Raw genomic sequence first — 18619 nt, 5'->3', positions numbered from 1 at the left:
GGATTTTTTGCATTTTGTCTTGTATTTATTAATGTTTTGCTCTATTTCTCTAACCTGTTGTGGGACCTTTTTGTGTGGTGTATTCTCTGTTTTAGTGTTTAAAGTATTGCACAAATACATCACACATTGCCTCTAAGTTAAGCCTGACTGCTCTGTGCCAAGCTACCAGAGATTGAGCACAGGGTAATTTAGGGTTTACCTGCTTCTTACCCTGACTAGGATTGTGGTGGCTGCTTACCTAGGGCTCATACCCCATCAACCAGTTACCTAATTTCTAACACATACTATTATGCCTTTTGTCAGAGAACTCCTATCCAGTGCTAATATCATTGCCTCAAGGAAAGACATAATGAGCTTTATGTATGAGTAAAATAATCCAAAAGAGCCAGCTTTGAACCTGGATTAGGGTTTCAAATAACCGCACCTGGTTTAAAGATTTCCCAACAAAATGCTTTGATTTTGCAATTAATGTGCACAGCGTCTGTGTTACCAACGTATTAACGGACATTAAAGGTTTCTCTGTGAACAATGTTATATCTCCCAAGGAGCTCATTACTAGTCATGGAAACCATCTTTGAGAAGCACTTTCCTTTGGGACCTACTGATTCTAAGCAACAAAGCGTTCCTCCTTAAAATGCAACAAAGCACATCCACTGAGCACACAATAAACACTGCCAACACATATTGTATATGTCAACGTGATCATTTTGAGAATAATGTATTTTATTTGGTAGTCTAAACAGCATGAGCATAGTCATGCACAAAGAAAGTTGTCACATCACGCTATGTGTTTGACTTAATCTACCTGTCTTTATGTCACATCAAAATCGCATTTAGAGACAACTGAGAAACATAAACCATATAATTCAGTACAAAGACTAAGCTGATAACAATCACAAAACGCTGTTAGGCAATGCATTTGAATAAAGGTCTATTGTTGAGAAGAACAAATAAAAGTAAACTTGCAGTTAACTTCTAAGAACAGTTTATTGAAATGTACAATGGGAATGCTAAATAAAAAAAAACAATAGTTGATTTAGAGGTAACATATTATATGTTCGAGGAATTCCTGTACTGTTGCACAGATAGGGTGCTCAGACTTTTATAGCCTCAGGCAAAATTATATTTTGCCATTTAGGTACTTCCTTTTCCCCAGCAGTATGACATTGATTTTTAAGCAACTTATTACACTCTGATACACTTTTGTGGGCATTTTTTATGCTTCAATAAAGTGATTGCCTACAATGTTCTTGATGCAGCCCCGCCCTGACAACTTCTTGGCCTTTTCCTTTTCCCACCTACCCCTCACTCACCTCACTACACTCCCAGGAATGGTATTCGAACTTGCCCGGATGACCTCTGTTTGTTATTTCACCTTCTTGTGCTAGACGCGGTGATCAGCTCCTATTCAAAGCAAGGTGTACACTTAATAAATATCCTTAGTAAAAAAAAGAATAAGCAAACTTGCTAAATTGGTTGATAGAAATTCGGCTGAAATAAAGTTCTCAATAGAGTTCCCATTCAACATACTCTCCTGAATGTGAATTAGTAGAGCAGCGCGTAGGAATGTTGATCATATAGAATGCAATATACTGTGTTCCTTGATTACTGAAATGGTGAATACAGACATGCAATATACCATGAATGCAGAGTATTTTGTAAAGAGACTTTCACATATCAGAGTTCCCGTATTTAGATTGGTGTGCCTTATGCAAAAAAACAGAATACCTCTTTCAGAGCATGTCCTATTGTGGATCAAGATCGAGGATAATTGCTCCCCCATGGGGAGTCAGATTGTGCAATAGCTTCTGGGAACCCTATTCAAGGTGGCCAAGGTAGCTCCATGGACCTTTGTAGATTCACACACTATATTCCACTGGGTGGTGCTTTGTCTTTCTGCCAATCTTGAAAGTAACCTCAAGAGGTGGCAGAAGTTCCAAAAGACTAAAACTGAAAAAAAGCTTGGTCAATCAAGTTCCTGATATCCAGACCCTGAAGGTTTACATTGAGCAGGACAGTGAATGGTATTTGTTATAATACTGTTCCAATTAAAACATTATGTATTTTCATGTTACTGAATAATGTTCCTAATTCTAAGTATATATTTAATAACTGTAACTTCATTAAAAACTTAGTAATCACTTGGTATTTAACTAGCTTTAATAATTCTTAAGAAATCAAACATGTTTCACTCAAAACAATAAATCACAGTTAGACATCTTCAAAACAGTAGCCCTGTAAGAATAACAGTGATAAAAGTTAATTGTTAGTTTGATCTCAAATCACCCTAAGCCTGTGAAAGTTGTAAGCACTATTTCTAAAATTTTAATCTTTGAATGCATGTATATTTCAATTATTTCTCATACATTTTAAAATATATAAAATATATTTATAACATTTTTCAATATGGTTGAAAAGGCTATAAACACTTGATGATGTCTTAAATGTAACTTATTTAACCTAGAACAGACATTATAATTGTTTCTTTATGAGTTACAAAAGTTTATTACACATTCAACAAAAATATTTGAGTTTAAAACAATACATATAAAATGTGTTAAAAAAAGTGAACAGATTTGGATTTATTGATCCTTTTTAAATTACATTTTATTTAACTGCCAAACAATTCAAATGTGTACATGTTATTTAGGTGTTTTCACCAGCAATTACATATTTTTCCTAAAATAATTAGTACATTTTAATATATAGTGTAGGAAATCCACATTTTCTTTGTTTTCACTCCGAATTGTTCTCCTTTGCCTACCTCTATATTTTTGCTGGGTTTAGAACTCCATGTACTTTGTCCCTGCTAACCAGTAGTAAGGTGCCTGTGTCCCCCTTTAAACATGGTTGACTTGGCAAATTCCTAAATTATATATTTTACTTGCCTATAAGTCCCTTGGATATAGTACAAAGTGACCCAGGGTCTGGAAGTTAAATGCCACTAGTGGACTGTAGCACCTATTGTGCTATGCATTACAGTGACAGTGCAAACATGGCTTAAGCTTACTATTATAGCCTGGCTGTTGCAGTGTAAATACTGCTATTCAAATTGTCAAAATAAAACCTTGTGACAAGTCAAAGTGTCCCTTTTAAATATTAGTAAGTCACCCCTATGTAGCTCTTGTATTGTAGGTGACAAGGCAGGGTGCATGGTGTTTAAAAGTAGGACATGTAGAACATGTCCTTACAGTGACTAGCACCCAAAAGCTAATTTTCACTGTGACATGTTTACCTGTCCTATTTAGAAAACCAGGGTATAGATTGGGACCCTAATACTTTATCTCAGGGATAGGACTAGCTAGAAATATAATCAACTAGCTATTTTGATTGTCCAAATAAATAGTGAACTCAGAGTCTTAATACATATTAAGGAAAATAAACTTTTAGAAAGTTACTCTTTACTTGCCTGAACTATCAGACGGCTAATCAGCATAATTCTCTGCCAGCTTCCTACCAGGGATTAGCCTTTGAATATGTGTCAAAAAGGTTTGAAATTCCCCCCAGGAGCAAACAGTCCTACCAGAGTTTTATCTCTGAGTTTATTGTGGGCACAGTAGGGAACAACCTTTACAATGCAACTTTTACAACGCACAACCATTACAACGAAACTGTTACAACGCGAGTGCATTGACAACGCAGGACATTACAACGCAAGTCTTTACATCGACTTGCACTAGATGGCGTGCTAACATTAAAAATAGTGTAGTTTACTATCCCAACACCTTCCCCACTGTTACGTGGACTGGAGTTGGAATAGTAAATTACACTTTTTTAATGTTAGCAGGCCATCTAGTGCAAGTCGATGTAAAGACTTGCGTTGTAATGTCCTGCGTTGTCATTGCACTCGCGTTGTAAAACTTTCGTTGTAACAGCATGCGTTGTAACAGCATGCGTTGTAATGTCATACATCCGGGCACAGTGGCTGGCTCAAATTGGATTTTAGTATTAGATGTGGGAGGACACTAGGATTATCATAGTACACTCCCCACATACATACCCAGCCCTCAGAGCCCAAGTTTAGAGGAATGAAGGATTTTACCAGCCTGCAAATGCCTAAAGTGGGTAGGCTTGGCCCCCAGGAACTTTTAACCATTGGTTAGGGGATCTCCAGGAATCATTCCCACCCACTAGATAGTGCTAGGCATAAATGTGACATCTTGAGGCACCAACTTCAGAACACTTCCCAAACCTGTGAAAATTCACAGAGTTCTGCTGTCTGTAACCTGAGAGGAGCCCTGAAGGGCTGGACCACCTCCCTCTTGTACCCAGGATGAATATAGCATCTTACATTGCATGCATTTACAACAACCGCGTTGTTACATCGCAGTACATTACAATGCAAGTCGTTACATTGGCTTGCTCTAGGGGACATGCTGGATTTAGGAATAGTATAATTTACTATTCCGACTCCAGTGTGCGCAACAGTAGGGAAGGTGTTGGAATAGTAAGTTATACTATTCCTTAGGTTAGTGCGCCCCGTAGAGCAAGTTGATGTAATGACTTGTATTGTAATGTACTGCAATGTAATAACGCGGACGTTGTAATGACCGCTTTGTAATCGCATGCGTTGTTATGCATGTGATGTAATGGCATGTTTCCCACTCAGGACAAATAAATGGACTCCAAGGGTAATAAGGTTGCTCTTCTGTTTAAGCTACAGGGGAAGAGCAAGCTACAAGAGGTCTGCAATTGCACAGCAGACCAGTAGTAACTGGACCTGGACTGGACCGTGTTGTTGGCCTCTGTCTGGCACCCTGTGAGTGTCTAAGTGCCTCCCCAGAGGTCCTGGGGTGCTTTGAAAGTGTACTTCGGTAGTGGATTGGGACTTAAAAGACTGAGTCAGAAGGTAAAATCTTTGACCAAGACAAATCTGTTTGGTGTATTTGACCTGCGCTCTTTAAAGTGAAATTAGGTCCCTGTCTACCGTGGCCATTGACTAACATTGGTGGTTTGTGTTTTTTGGTGCTATTTCTACTTAAAACGTTAAAAACGAATATTTTCATTTCCCCTTATGGGACTTTTCTCATTTTGTTGCTATTTTATTAAATAAATTGTACTCTACGTTTCTAATTTGATTTGCAATTTTTATTGATTTGCATTTTCACTTTATTACTATTTTGGTACTGCATAAATACTTTACACATTGCCCTCAGTTAAAAGTGTCTGCTCTGTGCCATAGTTACCAATAGGTTGAGCTCAGGTTAATTTAGTGACTTTGAGAATTCATCCTAACAAGGGCTGTGATCATTTCTTGAAGAAGGTAATCACCCACCACAAATAATAGTCCGATTTCTTACATATAGCTTTGAGTGCAGAATGCCCAGGAACTCAAGCTTTGTATATTGGAGTATTTAAGTAACCCGGTTTGAAGATAGAATTTCTTCTCTTTTTTAATTTTGGCTGTAGAAAATTGCGAACCTCCTCTACCGAGAATTAACCCTGGGCATAGTACTACACTATGCTCGCGGAGCGTGCAAAATTTGCGCTACTACGCACTACGCCAATTGCACGTAGCACAGTGCAAAAACGCGTAGTGGGCATTTTTTGCTTGCTCGCGGTCCTCAACGTCAAGTTGGTGACCGCGAGCGAGCAAAATCAACATCCCGGCGAGACTTTATCCTCATTCACGATCAGCAACATCAAGTTGTCGATTGCGAGCGTGGAAAATAAACCTCCCGGCGAGATTCTCAACGCGGGGTGGTCAGGTTTCTCATTGCAAGTGGTCGCGTATACTCGCAACCACTCGCGATGAGAAACTACCAGTCCATGTTGAGAAAGCTGCCGCTCGAGTACAAATCTACTCGAGCAGCAGACAACGAACGCTTGCACTGTGCAAGATGCCGTTTGCAATGATTGCACAGTGCGGACAAGCATCCGGCACTGTGCAATCAGTGCGAACAGCATTTCCTTACCGTACTATGCAGTTAGCGTAGCTACTCGTAGCTTGCGTAGTGCACTTCGCGTAGCTACGCGTAGCGCTACTACGCAAACTACGCCCAGGGTTACCAAGAATACATTGTTTACTTCTGACCAGAATGAAAAGTATGAAAGCAATTTCAAATCAATTTTGCTACCTTGCCCAAGCTCATCGACCTGTGATTCCATAGTAGATGGATGTCAACATATCCACTTATTGTTTTGCCTTTGTAATGAATTTCGTAAAGGTATTAATAAGATTTTAAATTGCCCTACATTAAATCTGTCTTATGCAACCTATTTTGTATTGCCATGCAGAGACCCTGAGATTGCTCTTTTTATGTTGGTCATTCAGGAGGGACTTGTAGATGCTGATGTTAATGAACATGAACAAGCCTAGAGTGTGAATACTTTAGTTCAATAATTTATATTTTTATTTCCATGCACTTGAAACCTATCCTCCTTTTTAGTAGATTGATCCAACTTTTTATGAAGCATTATATTTACTGGTCTGCTTTGCACGACTGACTCGAATTGTATCTGATCACTTATGTCTCTTGCACGTTCCTAAGAATTCATAATTTTTTTTAACCTAATTGCCTTTCTGATTTTCCATAACAAGTGCCATCAATATTTCATTGGGTTCTTTCTTTGCATTATCAGAAAACCATAAATTAGAAATTCCATTTAGATGTGCAAATAAATAGAGGTTTCTGAGGTATGTAAACATCTCTCACATCCCTGAATGTAACTGAGAAAATGGTTGGTTGTTTCATAAATTAATGTTGCATCTACAAATACAATAAAACCACCCTTCAGCTCCAGTCAATGTGCCTTGGCTAGAAGCTTCCGCTATACTGCAATGAGTTTTTCGAGCACAGAGAAAACATTTAGGGCCAGATGTACGACCATTGTTTGCAGTCGCAAACAGGAAATTGGCCTGTTTGCGACAGCAAAATGGGTCTTCCCTATTCACAAACCCTATTGTCCAAGTCGGTAACCTATTATTGACTTGCAAAATAGTGCTTGCGACTCACTATTAGGAATGGGCATGCCAAGGGAGTCCCTTCTTAATAGCGACTCACACTTAAATGTAAGATTGTTTTGCGGCTGCAATTGCAGTCACGAAACACTCGCAGTTTACCACCCATTTGAAATGGGTGGTAAGCCACTCACAAATGGGAAGGGGTCCCCAGGGTACTCCTTCCCCTTTGTGACTGGCAGTGAAAATATTTTTTTAAAGCAGGCAGTGGTCCCACAGATCACTGCCTACTCTTAAAAAATGAAACAGTAATGTTTCATTTTTCGTTTTTTAAATGTGTCTCGTAAGGAAAACGGGTTGCATGTAAAAAAAAAACTGCTTTATTTAAAAAGCAGTCACAGACATGGTGGTCTGCTGACTGGGAGTGCTAGCCATTCCTAATGGGGCCGCAAATTGCACCTGCCTCATGAATATTAGTGAGGCAGGCAATTTGCGACCCATCAGGAATCGCAAACAGTGTCGGAGACACTGTTGTACATTCCTATTTGTGAGTCGCAAATTGCGAGTTGCAAAACGATGCAATTTGTAACTTGGAAATTGGTAGGGTCGTACATCTGGCCCTTAGTGCCATGTTTGATTGAAAACCGAGAGCTTGGAATATGCATAAAGAAGAAACTTACAGAAAACGTTTTTGTTAGTAAATGTGCTCACATTGGTGCCCAGCAAAAGCTCCAAAAGGAGACACCAACTGACTGCCACACTGGCATCATGTAAATAATGTAAAAAGAGAGAACGACACTTTCAGGCAGCTTACTTTTGCTGGCATTAGTTGTTTGAACTTGATTTGATATGATGGGAGTGCATATGATGAGGAGTCTAAGTGAAAGTCTTATGTTGTATTACCTCAGTGTAATGGTCAGATTAAAATAGCAATGCTTGACAAAAAGCAAGCAATGTTTTTAGTGTTCCTAAATTAAAGTCTGATACATTATGAGGCATTAGTGGTTTATGTTTAGAGTCCTTGCTCTTGAAGTGAATTCAATTGAAGGGCTCTATATTTACACCAAGACAATATCTTGTTTCAAATGCAACAAGATGAGACTTTTCTAGTTTAATTTTTTAAAGCTAGCATGCACACAGAGCTCTACCAGTGACTTAGCGTGTTTTTTGTAAATCTCTACAAGACATTGGTCATGGTCCACGATGTGCAAAGTAATGTCAGACTTAAATGCAGCCTTCATCTCCACGTCAGAGACTCCTCAATGCTTTCAAGTCAGAAATCACCCTCACATACATTGCGTTTCACACTTGGTTGTGACTGCTTGGAATGCCCCATACCCTTAAATGGTGGCTTGGTCTTTAGGAGGAATCAATGTACCAGAGAGTGCCAGTCGGAAAGATAACTGTCCCTGCTGTCTGCACCTGTGCGAGGCGCATATCTACTGGTAACTGCTTTTTGGTGCAAGAGTTGCCTCTAGTGGCAAGTATTGGTAACGTACATGAGATAACATTGAATTAAACCCACATTTTACCAATGGGTATTTTTGACATTTTCTTCACATGTCATACAGTCCTGATCCTTCATGCAGTTTTGTAATTTTGGTCTTGTTTTAAATATTAGAACATTGGAATGTTGGGAGCTCCATTGAAAACAATGGAGCGCTCCGGGCTTATAATGGCTGGTATAAGCCCGGAGCCCCAACATTCCAATGTGTCTTTGTTCACAGTTCTGGCTGTGAACAAAGACTTCAGGGAGCCTGAGGGAATTTGAATTCCCTCGCTCTCCCTGAAGGCTTTGTTTTGTTAGAACATTCTGCCCTCTAGTGGCAGAATGTTCTAATAGCCTTATAGCCCTTCGTAGCAGGGCTATACCGGCTTTTAAAGTCCCTCTGCTTTGTTAAAGTCCCTCGCCTTCGGCTCGGGCCTTTAACGCTGCAGCGGGCCTCTAACAGCCGGTATAGCCCGCTACGGCGGGCTATAAGGCTATAGTAAAATGTTCTTCTATTTACTAAATTGATTTGGGAATGTTATTGTAATGTTTTCTAGTGTTAATGTTTCATTGCTGCAGTTTATATGCTTAACATTTAGGGGACTATTACAATGGCGGTCGGAAAGCTATCGATCGTCGGTTTCAATTCTGACTGGCTGATAAGGATGCAGCCAATCAGAATTGAAACCAGCTGGTCATTCCAGCTGGCTTCCGATGGGCTCAAATCGGAACAGGCCCATAATCCCAAAGGGCGGGCCTTTTCACCCTTAGGATTATGATGCATGGATTCCGACATGGTTTACATGCCGGCCTGTCCGACATGGAAGCCATGCTGGAAAGCATGTTTTGGGGCCCCCGTAAGGGCCCTCTTGAGTATGCGGCCTCCTGTTGGGGCTGAAGGGGCACCTATGGTGCCGTTGATCCCTGCACCCCGTGGTTCCACGAGGTGCAGGGATGAACCACACCTCCCATATCCCTATGGGAGCATGTATTATGGCCAGTTTACATGCGTAATGCATGCTCCCATAGGGAAATGTAGGAATGCAACCGTAACAATGTGCTGACTGGGTGTCTGGCAGTCCCATGACCGAGTTGGTGTTGGGTAGAAGCAATTGCACCCGACATCGAAATTGTCCCCCTAGTGTTACTATCAGAACTAAAATATATTGTGAAACTAAATATAGAGGGCAAAAATATTGTGAAGGTAAATTTCTATAGGCAAGCAAAGCTTTATTATATATAACTCTGCATATATGTAGCTTGACGATATATATATATCTTCATGGTATGTAGATGTGGAGATAAGAATAGTAGATCTATCCTTACCTATTTGCTCTTATCTTTTCAATATTTTGGTCGTCAATATTTTTGACACAATAATCTGTCCACCCAATATTTTTGATTTAGATATTCTGTCAGTAATCCAAATTGTGTTTTCACTAAGAAGGCACTGGTTTCATAACTGTGTGGTACTTCACAACTTGGTCGCCTCTCACTTGATAATCCTCAGTGTTACACTACCTCACTCCCCCACCCATTCACAAGTCTCTTCCAGGTGATATGGTGTAAAAATTAAGCAAGAATGTGTAACAACAATTTCAGTTCAGCAATTTAGGTTGATATGTTTTTTTCCAGAAAAGGAAGGAGACCTCATGAAAATGATAAAAAAATATGTTTTTACTAATTACAGATATTCTGGCAGTAGACTCGTATGATTTTGCAAACTCCTGGGCTTTGCATGGAGGAGAAAAACGTTGCAGAAGAGTCCTGCCTCCAAATCACACCTGCAACATCTCATCAGAGGCTGCAGACAAGGTATTTTGATATTGGGAGATGTTTGTTGCCTTTTTTAATCTGGTTATTCTAACACTAGTAAAAATACATTATTAAGTAGGTAAAGTATGTAAAAGGCCTAGCCTAACTGATAGGTATGTGATGGGTCCGAAAAGTAGGAAACAAAAGGTGAAGGGTAACACTTTCTCTACAGAAAAGATGACCACATGGATGAGTAATAACTGGCTTCATTTTGTACCCATGAATGATAATATCTACAGATACGTGCACCAATAATACTGCTCAATGATGTGCACCCATATGAAGTGAATTCTTCCAGAAATTGTCAGGGTACAAACATACAAAACCAGATGTGTTATATCATGGTTTTGATTTATTGCTAACCGGTCGCGAAATTTAAAATTATATAGTAGTATTATATTCATCTTCCCTTCCTCCACTGTCATAGAAATTGACAGCAGCCTATCCAGATAACTCCTCACTGGGACTTTAAATGTAAACCAACAGAGAGTGCCAATTTAGGCTAGTCTAATCCTCCATTTTCTGAAGAGTTGTAAAACAAACAGGAAAAACGTATTTGCAGTTGTAAGATTGCAACATAGAAGTAGCAGGACGGAAAATGTCTCCTTAAGTAAACTGACACATTCCTCAGAGGTCATGTTGAAATTCAAGTGCAACAGTATTTTAAACATTGCTATCTCAAAGATACATTTTAAAGTAATCCTGTGATTCGTTAGTTTAGGCTTCAGCTCGAAACCAAAAACGCTGAGGTTTGTATCCTTTCTACTGAATCTAGGCTTTGGCACGTCCCTTAATTTTGTGACAACACCCTTTGACAAAGAGGTGCAGTGCTGTCTAGAAGATCACACTCAAAGGGAGGCACAGGTAGTCGTCTGCTCTTGAGCAGGCACAGGCATGCCTGCATTTGAGTGCTTCTCCAAACAGTGCAGTGATGCAAAATGATGCACCCCCAGGGCTGGACTGGAAACCCAAAGCAGCCCTGGCAAATTTGTCATACCAGCCCCACCGTGTGGGGGCGGGTGTTGCAGGTGTGACGCACTGCTGCTTTTGTTACTTGGGGCTGATATTGCAGTAGTGCTGCAAAACTGCCCCCAAGTAAAAAAACAGTCCTCACCGCTCCAAAAGCGGCCCCACCCTTCCTGCCTCCCCGCTAAAAATGCCCAAAGCCTTCTACGGACAGTCCGGCCCTGTGCCACACCTCCCCGCAGAATGTGGTGAGGGCCACTCCAGTCTCCTATATCTCACAGCTATTCATTAGCCTTGGGCTGAATGGAGCACCCTTGAAGGTTTGGGGGCCCCCTGGAGGGTTTGGGGCTACCCTCCGCCACAGGGTCTGCAGGGGCCTCTGTTACGCCCCTGTCTCAATTTGTGATATAGCTGTTTACTTGCCATGACTGTTTGAAAGGTAAATTCTCCTCTGTGATTATTAGAAGTGTACCAGTGATTGCAGACTATGCCATGATTGGCCAGTTGTTGCGAGGTGGATCTTACACACTGGGGACTTGATCAAGGTGAGCGTCCATATCATGATGCTCCACCACACAGGGGTCAGTGCGCATCTTTTCAGCATCTTTAGCCCATGGTTGGCTGACAGCTGAACACAAAAAGGCAATTACTTCCCTGTGTTTCTAAGTTTTGTTTTCAGCAAAAACATACACTAACTCGGAGATATTTCAGGTTAATGTATGTGTTCAAGACTCCAAAAAGAAATGCACAGACCACTTATATACTGGCGCACCATAGAAAACGGCTTCAAGGTAATGCCCAGAAGCTGGAGCCATGCTTGCAATCAGCAACTGACCCAACGTCGCCATTCCTCCAATCAGCAACTTACCAAACGTCGCCATGCCGCCAATCAGCAACCGCCCAGTCAGTAGACTGGAACTAAAAACGGAGGTCACTTTCTGTGTCAGATCCCGTAATTTTCATCAGTACCTGTGTTTTGTTGCACTGATGACCAGTGCACGCTGAAGCTTGCACCAAATCACTACTCAGTTGGACGGTGTAAATGTAATTTCCATAATGTTTCAAAATTGTTGGTCAGCAGTGCAAAATGACCTCGTACAGTGCACATTATGTGAAGTGGCCCTTTAACTGGCTTTTGGGAATTTAGAAACTGCATTTCTTTTGTCAGTCCATTTGATGTTTGTTAGAGACACTTACTGTATCTAAAGTCATAATTAAAGCTGTGTACTACACACAGCATTCTTTCACATATCTGATCTTATGTCTAAGCTAAGAAACTCTTGTGTGATCAACACTCACACATTTTGATTAATTAGAGGCACTTGGCATCGGGGACCAACTCAGTTGACAAATACAGAAGACACTTAATAGATTCAGGCTCAAGAACAAACGTTGTTATACACTGTTTATTTTTGGCTTTGTAGAAAGAGTTGAATTTAATCTTTTTTTTTTTACTTCAGTCTATAAATAATCTCTTTGTTGCATTCAGCTTCAAGAATGCAAATCGCCCTCTCTTCTCTTGCCTGTGGGTTTGTTGTGGTCAGCTGGCCAGGAGAGAATACAATAGAAGTAATGCAAATCATGTGCACTGCTAAAGAGTATCCGCCCACACAGCTGTAGTGCGGCCAGTGGTTTTTCACTAACACCCTGTGCCATCTTGGGCAAGTGTTTTATTGTATCTTTGCCTCTCAGTCAAAGGAACCACACTCACTTGACTGATAAAGATATATTTTCTTTTTCATAAAGCATTTCAAGCCCCACTTCTGACGTTTTTAAGGACATAATTACAAGATCAGGGCCACATTCCAAACAGGAGTTTACACAGATAATTATCACACCTGATAGCTCAAATATACTGAATTTTATTTAGGGGAAAAGGTCCAGAATAAAGCCAGAATTCTGTATGTTAAAAACCAATTCTTCATGCTATGTCTCGTTTCCGAATTGAAAACTTGGAACAGGAGGCTCTTACCACACCTGGTAAATACCTCACCCGTGGGCAATTGATTTTTAACACCACATTCAGATTTCCCTTGAATCCTTTCAGCAGGTTTGACCTACTGGAATCTATCAGGGGAAAAGAGTGAGGGTGGGATCATTATACAACTTGTCATTTAGGGGATGGAAACTAAGCCCTGAACTTGTAATCAGGGCCTAGGTGCTAGAAATAACAATTTGTACTATTAAAGATCTTAATTGCACTCAATTTGTCAACCTCAATAAGGAGGTGGCCCTAATTAGAGTTGATATTTTGACCTGGCAGTGACTGCTGTTCAGCTCATTGAGCCACCATGACCACTACTGTGTGTCTGTGTGAAACCCACAGCAAGTGCTTGATTCACTGGGGCTGCTGTTGAGTACTAAAGAACATTGCTGACATCAATTCTATTTCCACTAATTTCTAATGTATCAGTATTCTGGTTTGGCAACAAGAACACAGTGAGACTGTACCCAAACTCCTGGTCCTTTCCTCTGGTGTGATAGCAGATGTTGCTGAATCACATGCTCATTTAATTATATATTGGTTGCATGCAGCTGTGTTGGGTAGGGCCTGAACGCCATTACCATGTGCATGTTAGCCATGATTGATTCAAAGACCATATAAATCCATTAAGTAATTACTGTTGATCCTTGAAGTTTTTTTTATTCTTCTTCTTTCAGTTGGATTGCTACAAGCAGGATTTATATTTTAAGGCATAGTCAGCATTACTAATGCGTATCTATTCATTTCACTTGTGACAGCTGCATCTAAATGTTCCAGGCCAGGATTCTAGTTGCTGCACACCGAAACTTTAACATTCAAAAAACTCTTTTGATTAACGGTCATTGGTATTAATCAGAATCATATTGATCAGGACCACATTTTTGTCATGGAGGGCAGCTGCTGAGGTTTTGCCTACTGGACAGCACAATCTGTCTGGTTGGAAAAGAACTACTGGGGGTTTACCAAGAAGTTATGGTAGGCTTCCGGCTCACCCATTGCTTGGCTTGGTCGTCACTCTCAATTGCTTGTTTCCTATTTGATGGTATTCCTTGTCCATCTTGAGCTAGCATTCTCCTAGAGCTTAGCTTCTTTACCACCCTTTGGTTTCTCTGACTTGTGTCCTTCCAGTGCTCGCTTAGGCACTCCATGAGAGTGCATGGATTGTCCATCTCTGTTTCTAGTGTGCTGCTCCCCACTGCCCGAAATCTCCCCACGCTCTCTGTTGCTATCTCCCTCTTGTTGAAAGCTCTCGCTCATGTGCTTCTCCCCCTACCCAGCTCCCTCTGTGCTATTTGTTGCTTTATCACTCGTGTGCTTCTCTCGCCTCGCCAGTGTTGCTCTTTCTTTTGTGCTGCTTTCCACTCTCCACCCGCTCCCTGTTTCTTCCGACTTCATTGCCCCACACCTCATCCATGTGGCCAGGCAGCAAATTGCTGTCACCTCTGCCTTAAAAAAGCCCATTCGCACTACTATTTTTCATGTTTCTATTTACCGATTCACATCAGATAGGTACATTTTTAACAACCGCTGCACGTGTCGTGTCATTTTGTCGGCGCATGTGTTGTCACACATGTACGCACCTACAAAATGACGCAGCCACTGCATCTGCAACATTGCTCCTTTCTTTTTTGCTTCTTTTTTCTTTTGTTTATACTCCACAGCATCTTGCCAATGCTGTACATCAAAGTCAAAAAGCATTGGCAAAGACAATAGGTCGCACAGGGGAGAATCATTGGCCTTGCCAATGCTTATTTCTCCAAGCTATTATGTGAACATTTTCCGTGATTCTTTTATATCTGCACTATTCCTTTAACATGTATACATAAAATGAGGCCACAGGGTTCCGTCACTTGTGTGTAAGTTGTTGCTAAATTCCTTTGTAATGAGTTTGTTGATCACGCCTCCCACATTTGAGATTGTGTATAATGTTTGTATTGCTTTTATTGTATTCTGGCCAATCCCAAAACGTAGTTATTATGCATAAGAAAACCCTCTTGACCTTGACTTAGAATTGGCTATCATTTGCCATATACACTGAAAGAGCTTGCCCACTTATTGCGAGATGGTTAAGGTGCCTCTTAGTTGGTCATTAGTTCTAGTAAATATCAGATTGTAATGCACTCAGAACCCAAAGGTGAAAAAATCCCCTTTATTCACAGTTACCGACCTACATTTATGTAAAGGACGGCAGCCACACAAAATGTATCCCCTGTCATATGAGCAGCGCATGTTCAGAAGAGTCATGCTGGACTTCTGTGCAATTTGCCTTCACCTCCATCAGCCACACCAACACATGATACCTGTATATTGAAAAATATACATGATGTTGCTCCACCCATCCCTCTATTGCCTTCTCTCTCCTTCCTCTCGGAAATTATAAAGAAAATACTTGAGGAAATCATAAAAGGATATCCCTTGAACGTACTTTTATTGTACCACAAGAATCTGGAACTCCTTACCTCCCTCCCTTTGCCTAATAACCTGCATAGCCACCTTCAAAATGGATCTCAAGCTCCTCCCATTTGACAGACACCTGGGCTATTCCCCCTCGACCATACCTAAGTACTCTATCCAAGAGACAAACTGCTTTCATCCTAATCAATGCTTGAACCGCGTATGTCTCTTGTCCAGTGGCTGAATTTGTCCTGGTTGCAGCTACTGATGCAATATGTCTGAACGTAACTATTGTAACTGTAACTTGCTGTACCCGTGTGTCATGCTATTGCTGTAAAGCGCTCTGAAGCTTTCGGCCATGGCCACACTATATATCATTGAAAAGATAAATCGCTTTTCCCTATTCACCAAAACTCTCAGTGGTATCCTTGAACACTGCACCAGGTGTTTGTTTCCAGGCCTAGTGCTGGCAGGCTCAAGTGACGTTTACAGTACTGACTCTCATTAACAGCAGAGAAGTCCGTACAGACGGAATATTTATATTTCTCCATGGGGAAATTATTTTCACCAAGACGGAAGCCCCGCCTCCTGTCTCTCCAACAAATCTGGGGGTGATCCGCTACTCTTCCCATCTTGGAAGGGCAGTTACTCCAGCTCTGTGTTGGAGTCCATCTCTGACCATTCCAGCTCGCATTTGAGGACATTCCCAAACTTCTAAGGCAAACAAAGCCATTACTTGGAATGCCCACTCCCTTCCACTCTGAATGGGATTTATGAACGCAGAGCTCTTTTCTATCATGGAAATAGTGTGAAGGTTACTGCCAGCAAAAGGCTAGTAGGAACTGTTCAGGCACATAATAGGGCAGTTCCCATTAATGGGCCAAGGTCATTGAAACCAGGTGTAAAACAGCTCATCCCGAATGCATTATGTTATTACTGTATTGTGGATTAAAGTAGTACTCTAAATGTGTGCCTGGGGGGATTGTAAATGTGCAGTATGACATGGTGCATCATGAGTTTGCATGCCATAATATAACGCTTTCTGATTTAAAAAAAACAAAAAATCTTTGCATATTCATTTAAAATATTGACATGAATTAAAAAAAATATGTGCACATTTGTTACCGAGGTTTTCCTCTTAAAGTCAAGCTTATGTGCAACTTATACATGTTTAATCACACGATAATAGCTCCTAATTATTTTACGGTATATGGACATTGCCTTTATTTAATCTGGGGTGGCTTTGGTAGGCACTGCTATAGCCGTGGTTTAAGGAGTATTATAATTTCGTTAGCTTCCGTGGCATCGATGTGAGTTAGACAAAGATTGGATGAAAGCCATGCTTACAATGTTGAATCAAAAGCAATAAATGTCATTAAAATACATTTTTCTAGGGTGTCGCCAAATTGACTGGCTTTGGTGGGAGCATCTGTGCTGGAGTAAACTACTTTAAGGGAACATTTTCCTCTTATGTATGAAATGCTGTAGCACTGCCCACACATACCAAGATGCAAAGGCAGCAATCTGGCATCGCTTCACCCAGCCCACCTCTGAACTGCTGAACTCCTTACGCAACAAAGAGGAAGCTATAACAACATAAACAAGCATTTACAATGCAATAGGTCTCCCAATTGTGGAGAGGTGTGGCTCACTGGTTAGAGGCGGCAGATCCGCAAGCAGAGAATCGGCCAGGGACCAGGGTTCAATTCCCGACACGGCAGGGTCGTGGACCAGGGTCAAAACGGACTTGATAATTCTTGCCTCGGTACCTACTCTAACCAGGAACACACTCGGCAACTCTGGGCATTAGCTTGCCTCATCTCCACAACGGCCCCCCACATTCGCCGGGGATGCCTGGTTTCACCTTGGAGATACCCAGGAGGGACCATCTCACAGGGATAGCCAGGACGGGTTCCCCAGCGGTCTACAGCGCCACGACGCCTCAGGGCAGCAGTGCGCTTTACAAGACACATACACACACATTTACAAGAGTTTAAGCTATTGGCATTATAAATAATGCTTTTTATTTATGGTTTCAAAAACCAAAAGCTAAATAAAAGGCATTATTTACAATGCCAATAGCTGAAACTCACGTAAATGCGAGACCTGTTGCATTGCAAATGCTTGTTTTCTTTGCATGCGAGATCCTGAAGCAGGCTATGCTGCTGAACACAAGGAAAAACTTAAAATGCCAAAAGAGGAATTAAATCAGAATTTAAGGCGAGATTGCCCTAATGTAGATTCGGTCTCTTCTCAGATAATCACACACGTTTATTCAGTTAAGCATAAAGGCAATAGCAATAAGAAGTTGTACCTCTGCAGTATGTTTACATTTTTTTCAATGGCTACTGATTAGCATTGTCTAGGTTCACTGGTGCTTCTAGTTACACGAGTGATACCAATCCTGAAGGATGTTAAAGCTCCAACCAAACGTCATGTCCTTATTTTGGCCTATATCCGATTACCTTGGACAAATTGATGCACGCAACAAAAGGCAGTGGAATGGAGCCGGTAAGGCTCCACTGGATTCCCAGAATGTTTGGCATTCCTTCCATGAATCCATCCCTAGTCCAACTAGTGTGGTCATCTTCCCTGCTCCTATCGATTCAGCACTTCCGCTAGCCACCTTTAGAAGCAGCTTCAGAGAAGAGGTGCTTGAAATTGCCAAAATATTGTCCGTCAGGCCAACTTCACAAAACACCAGTCGAGCAGTGTGCTTATACTATCCAGACCTCACAATGCAAATGGCATATTTTTTTTCATGCCAACTTTCTTAATGAAGGTTGAAGACTCCTAAAAGCAGTGGCGAGACCAGCCCAAGAACGGTCAGGCAAGTCCACATTTAAGTAGTACCTGAAAGTCTACAATGCTTACTAATGGGGAGAAAAAACACTAAACATAACTATGTGGTACACTGGACTGCTCTGAACTACATTTGGACACAATAAAACACAGCCTTGCATCACCGGAAAGCCCCCCTGCTCAGTTGTGGCCAACCAGGTCAATCACAGATTTGAGAAATAACTTCAAGTCTCAGCCCTACACTAGTGAAGACTTTTCGTCCAAACAA

At 41.1% G+C, this 18619-nt stretch overlaps 1 protein-coding gene across 1 annotated transcript in view; it reads left to right on the top strand.

Moving 5' to 3' along the window:
• Positions 1-18619, top strand: part of VWF (von Willebrand factor) — a 1048714-nt gene that overhangs the window by 88331 nt on the left and 941764 nt on the right. Inside the window, exon 6 of the mRNA XM_085652611.1 lies at positions 10081-10205. Coding sequence (XP_085508737.1) covers positions 10081-10205 — 125 coding nt within the window. The remainder of the gene's footprint in view (positions 1-10080; positions 10206-18619) is intronic.

The sequence above is a fragment of the Triturus cristatus genome, chromosome 4_1, assembly GCF_964204655.1.
Source record: "Triturus cristatus chromosome 4_1, aTriCri1.1, whole genome shotgun sequence".
Taxonomy (NCBI): Eukaryota; Metazoa; Chordata; class Amphibia; order Caudata; family Salamandridae; genus Triturus; species Triturus cristatus.
Note: the sequence above shows the minus strand (reverse complement) of the source record. Positions and strands in the feature narration are given on the sequence as shown.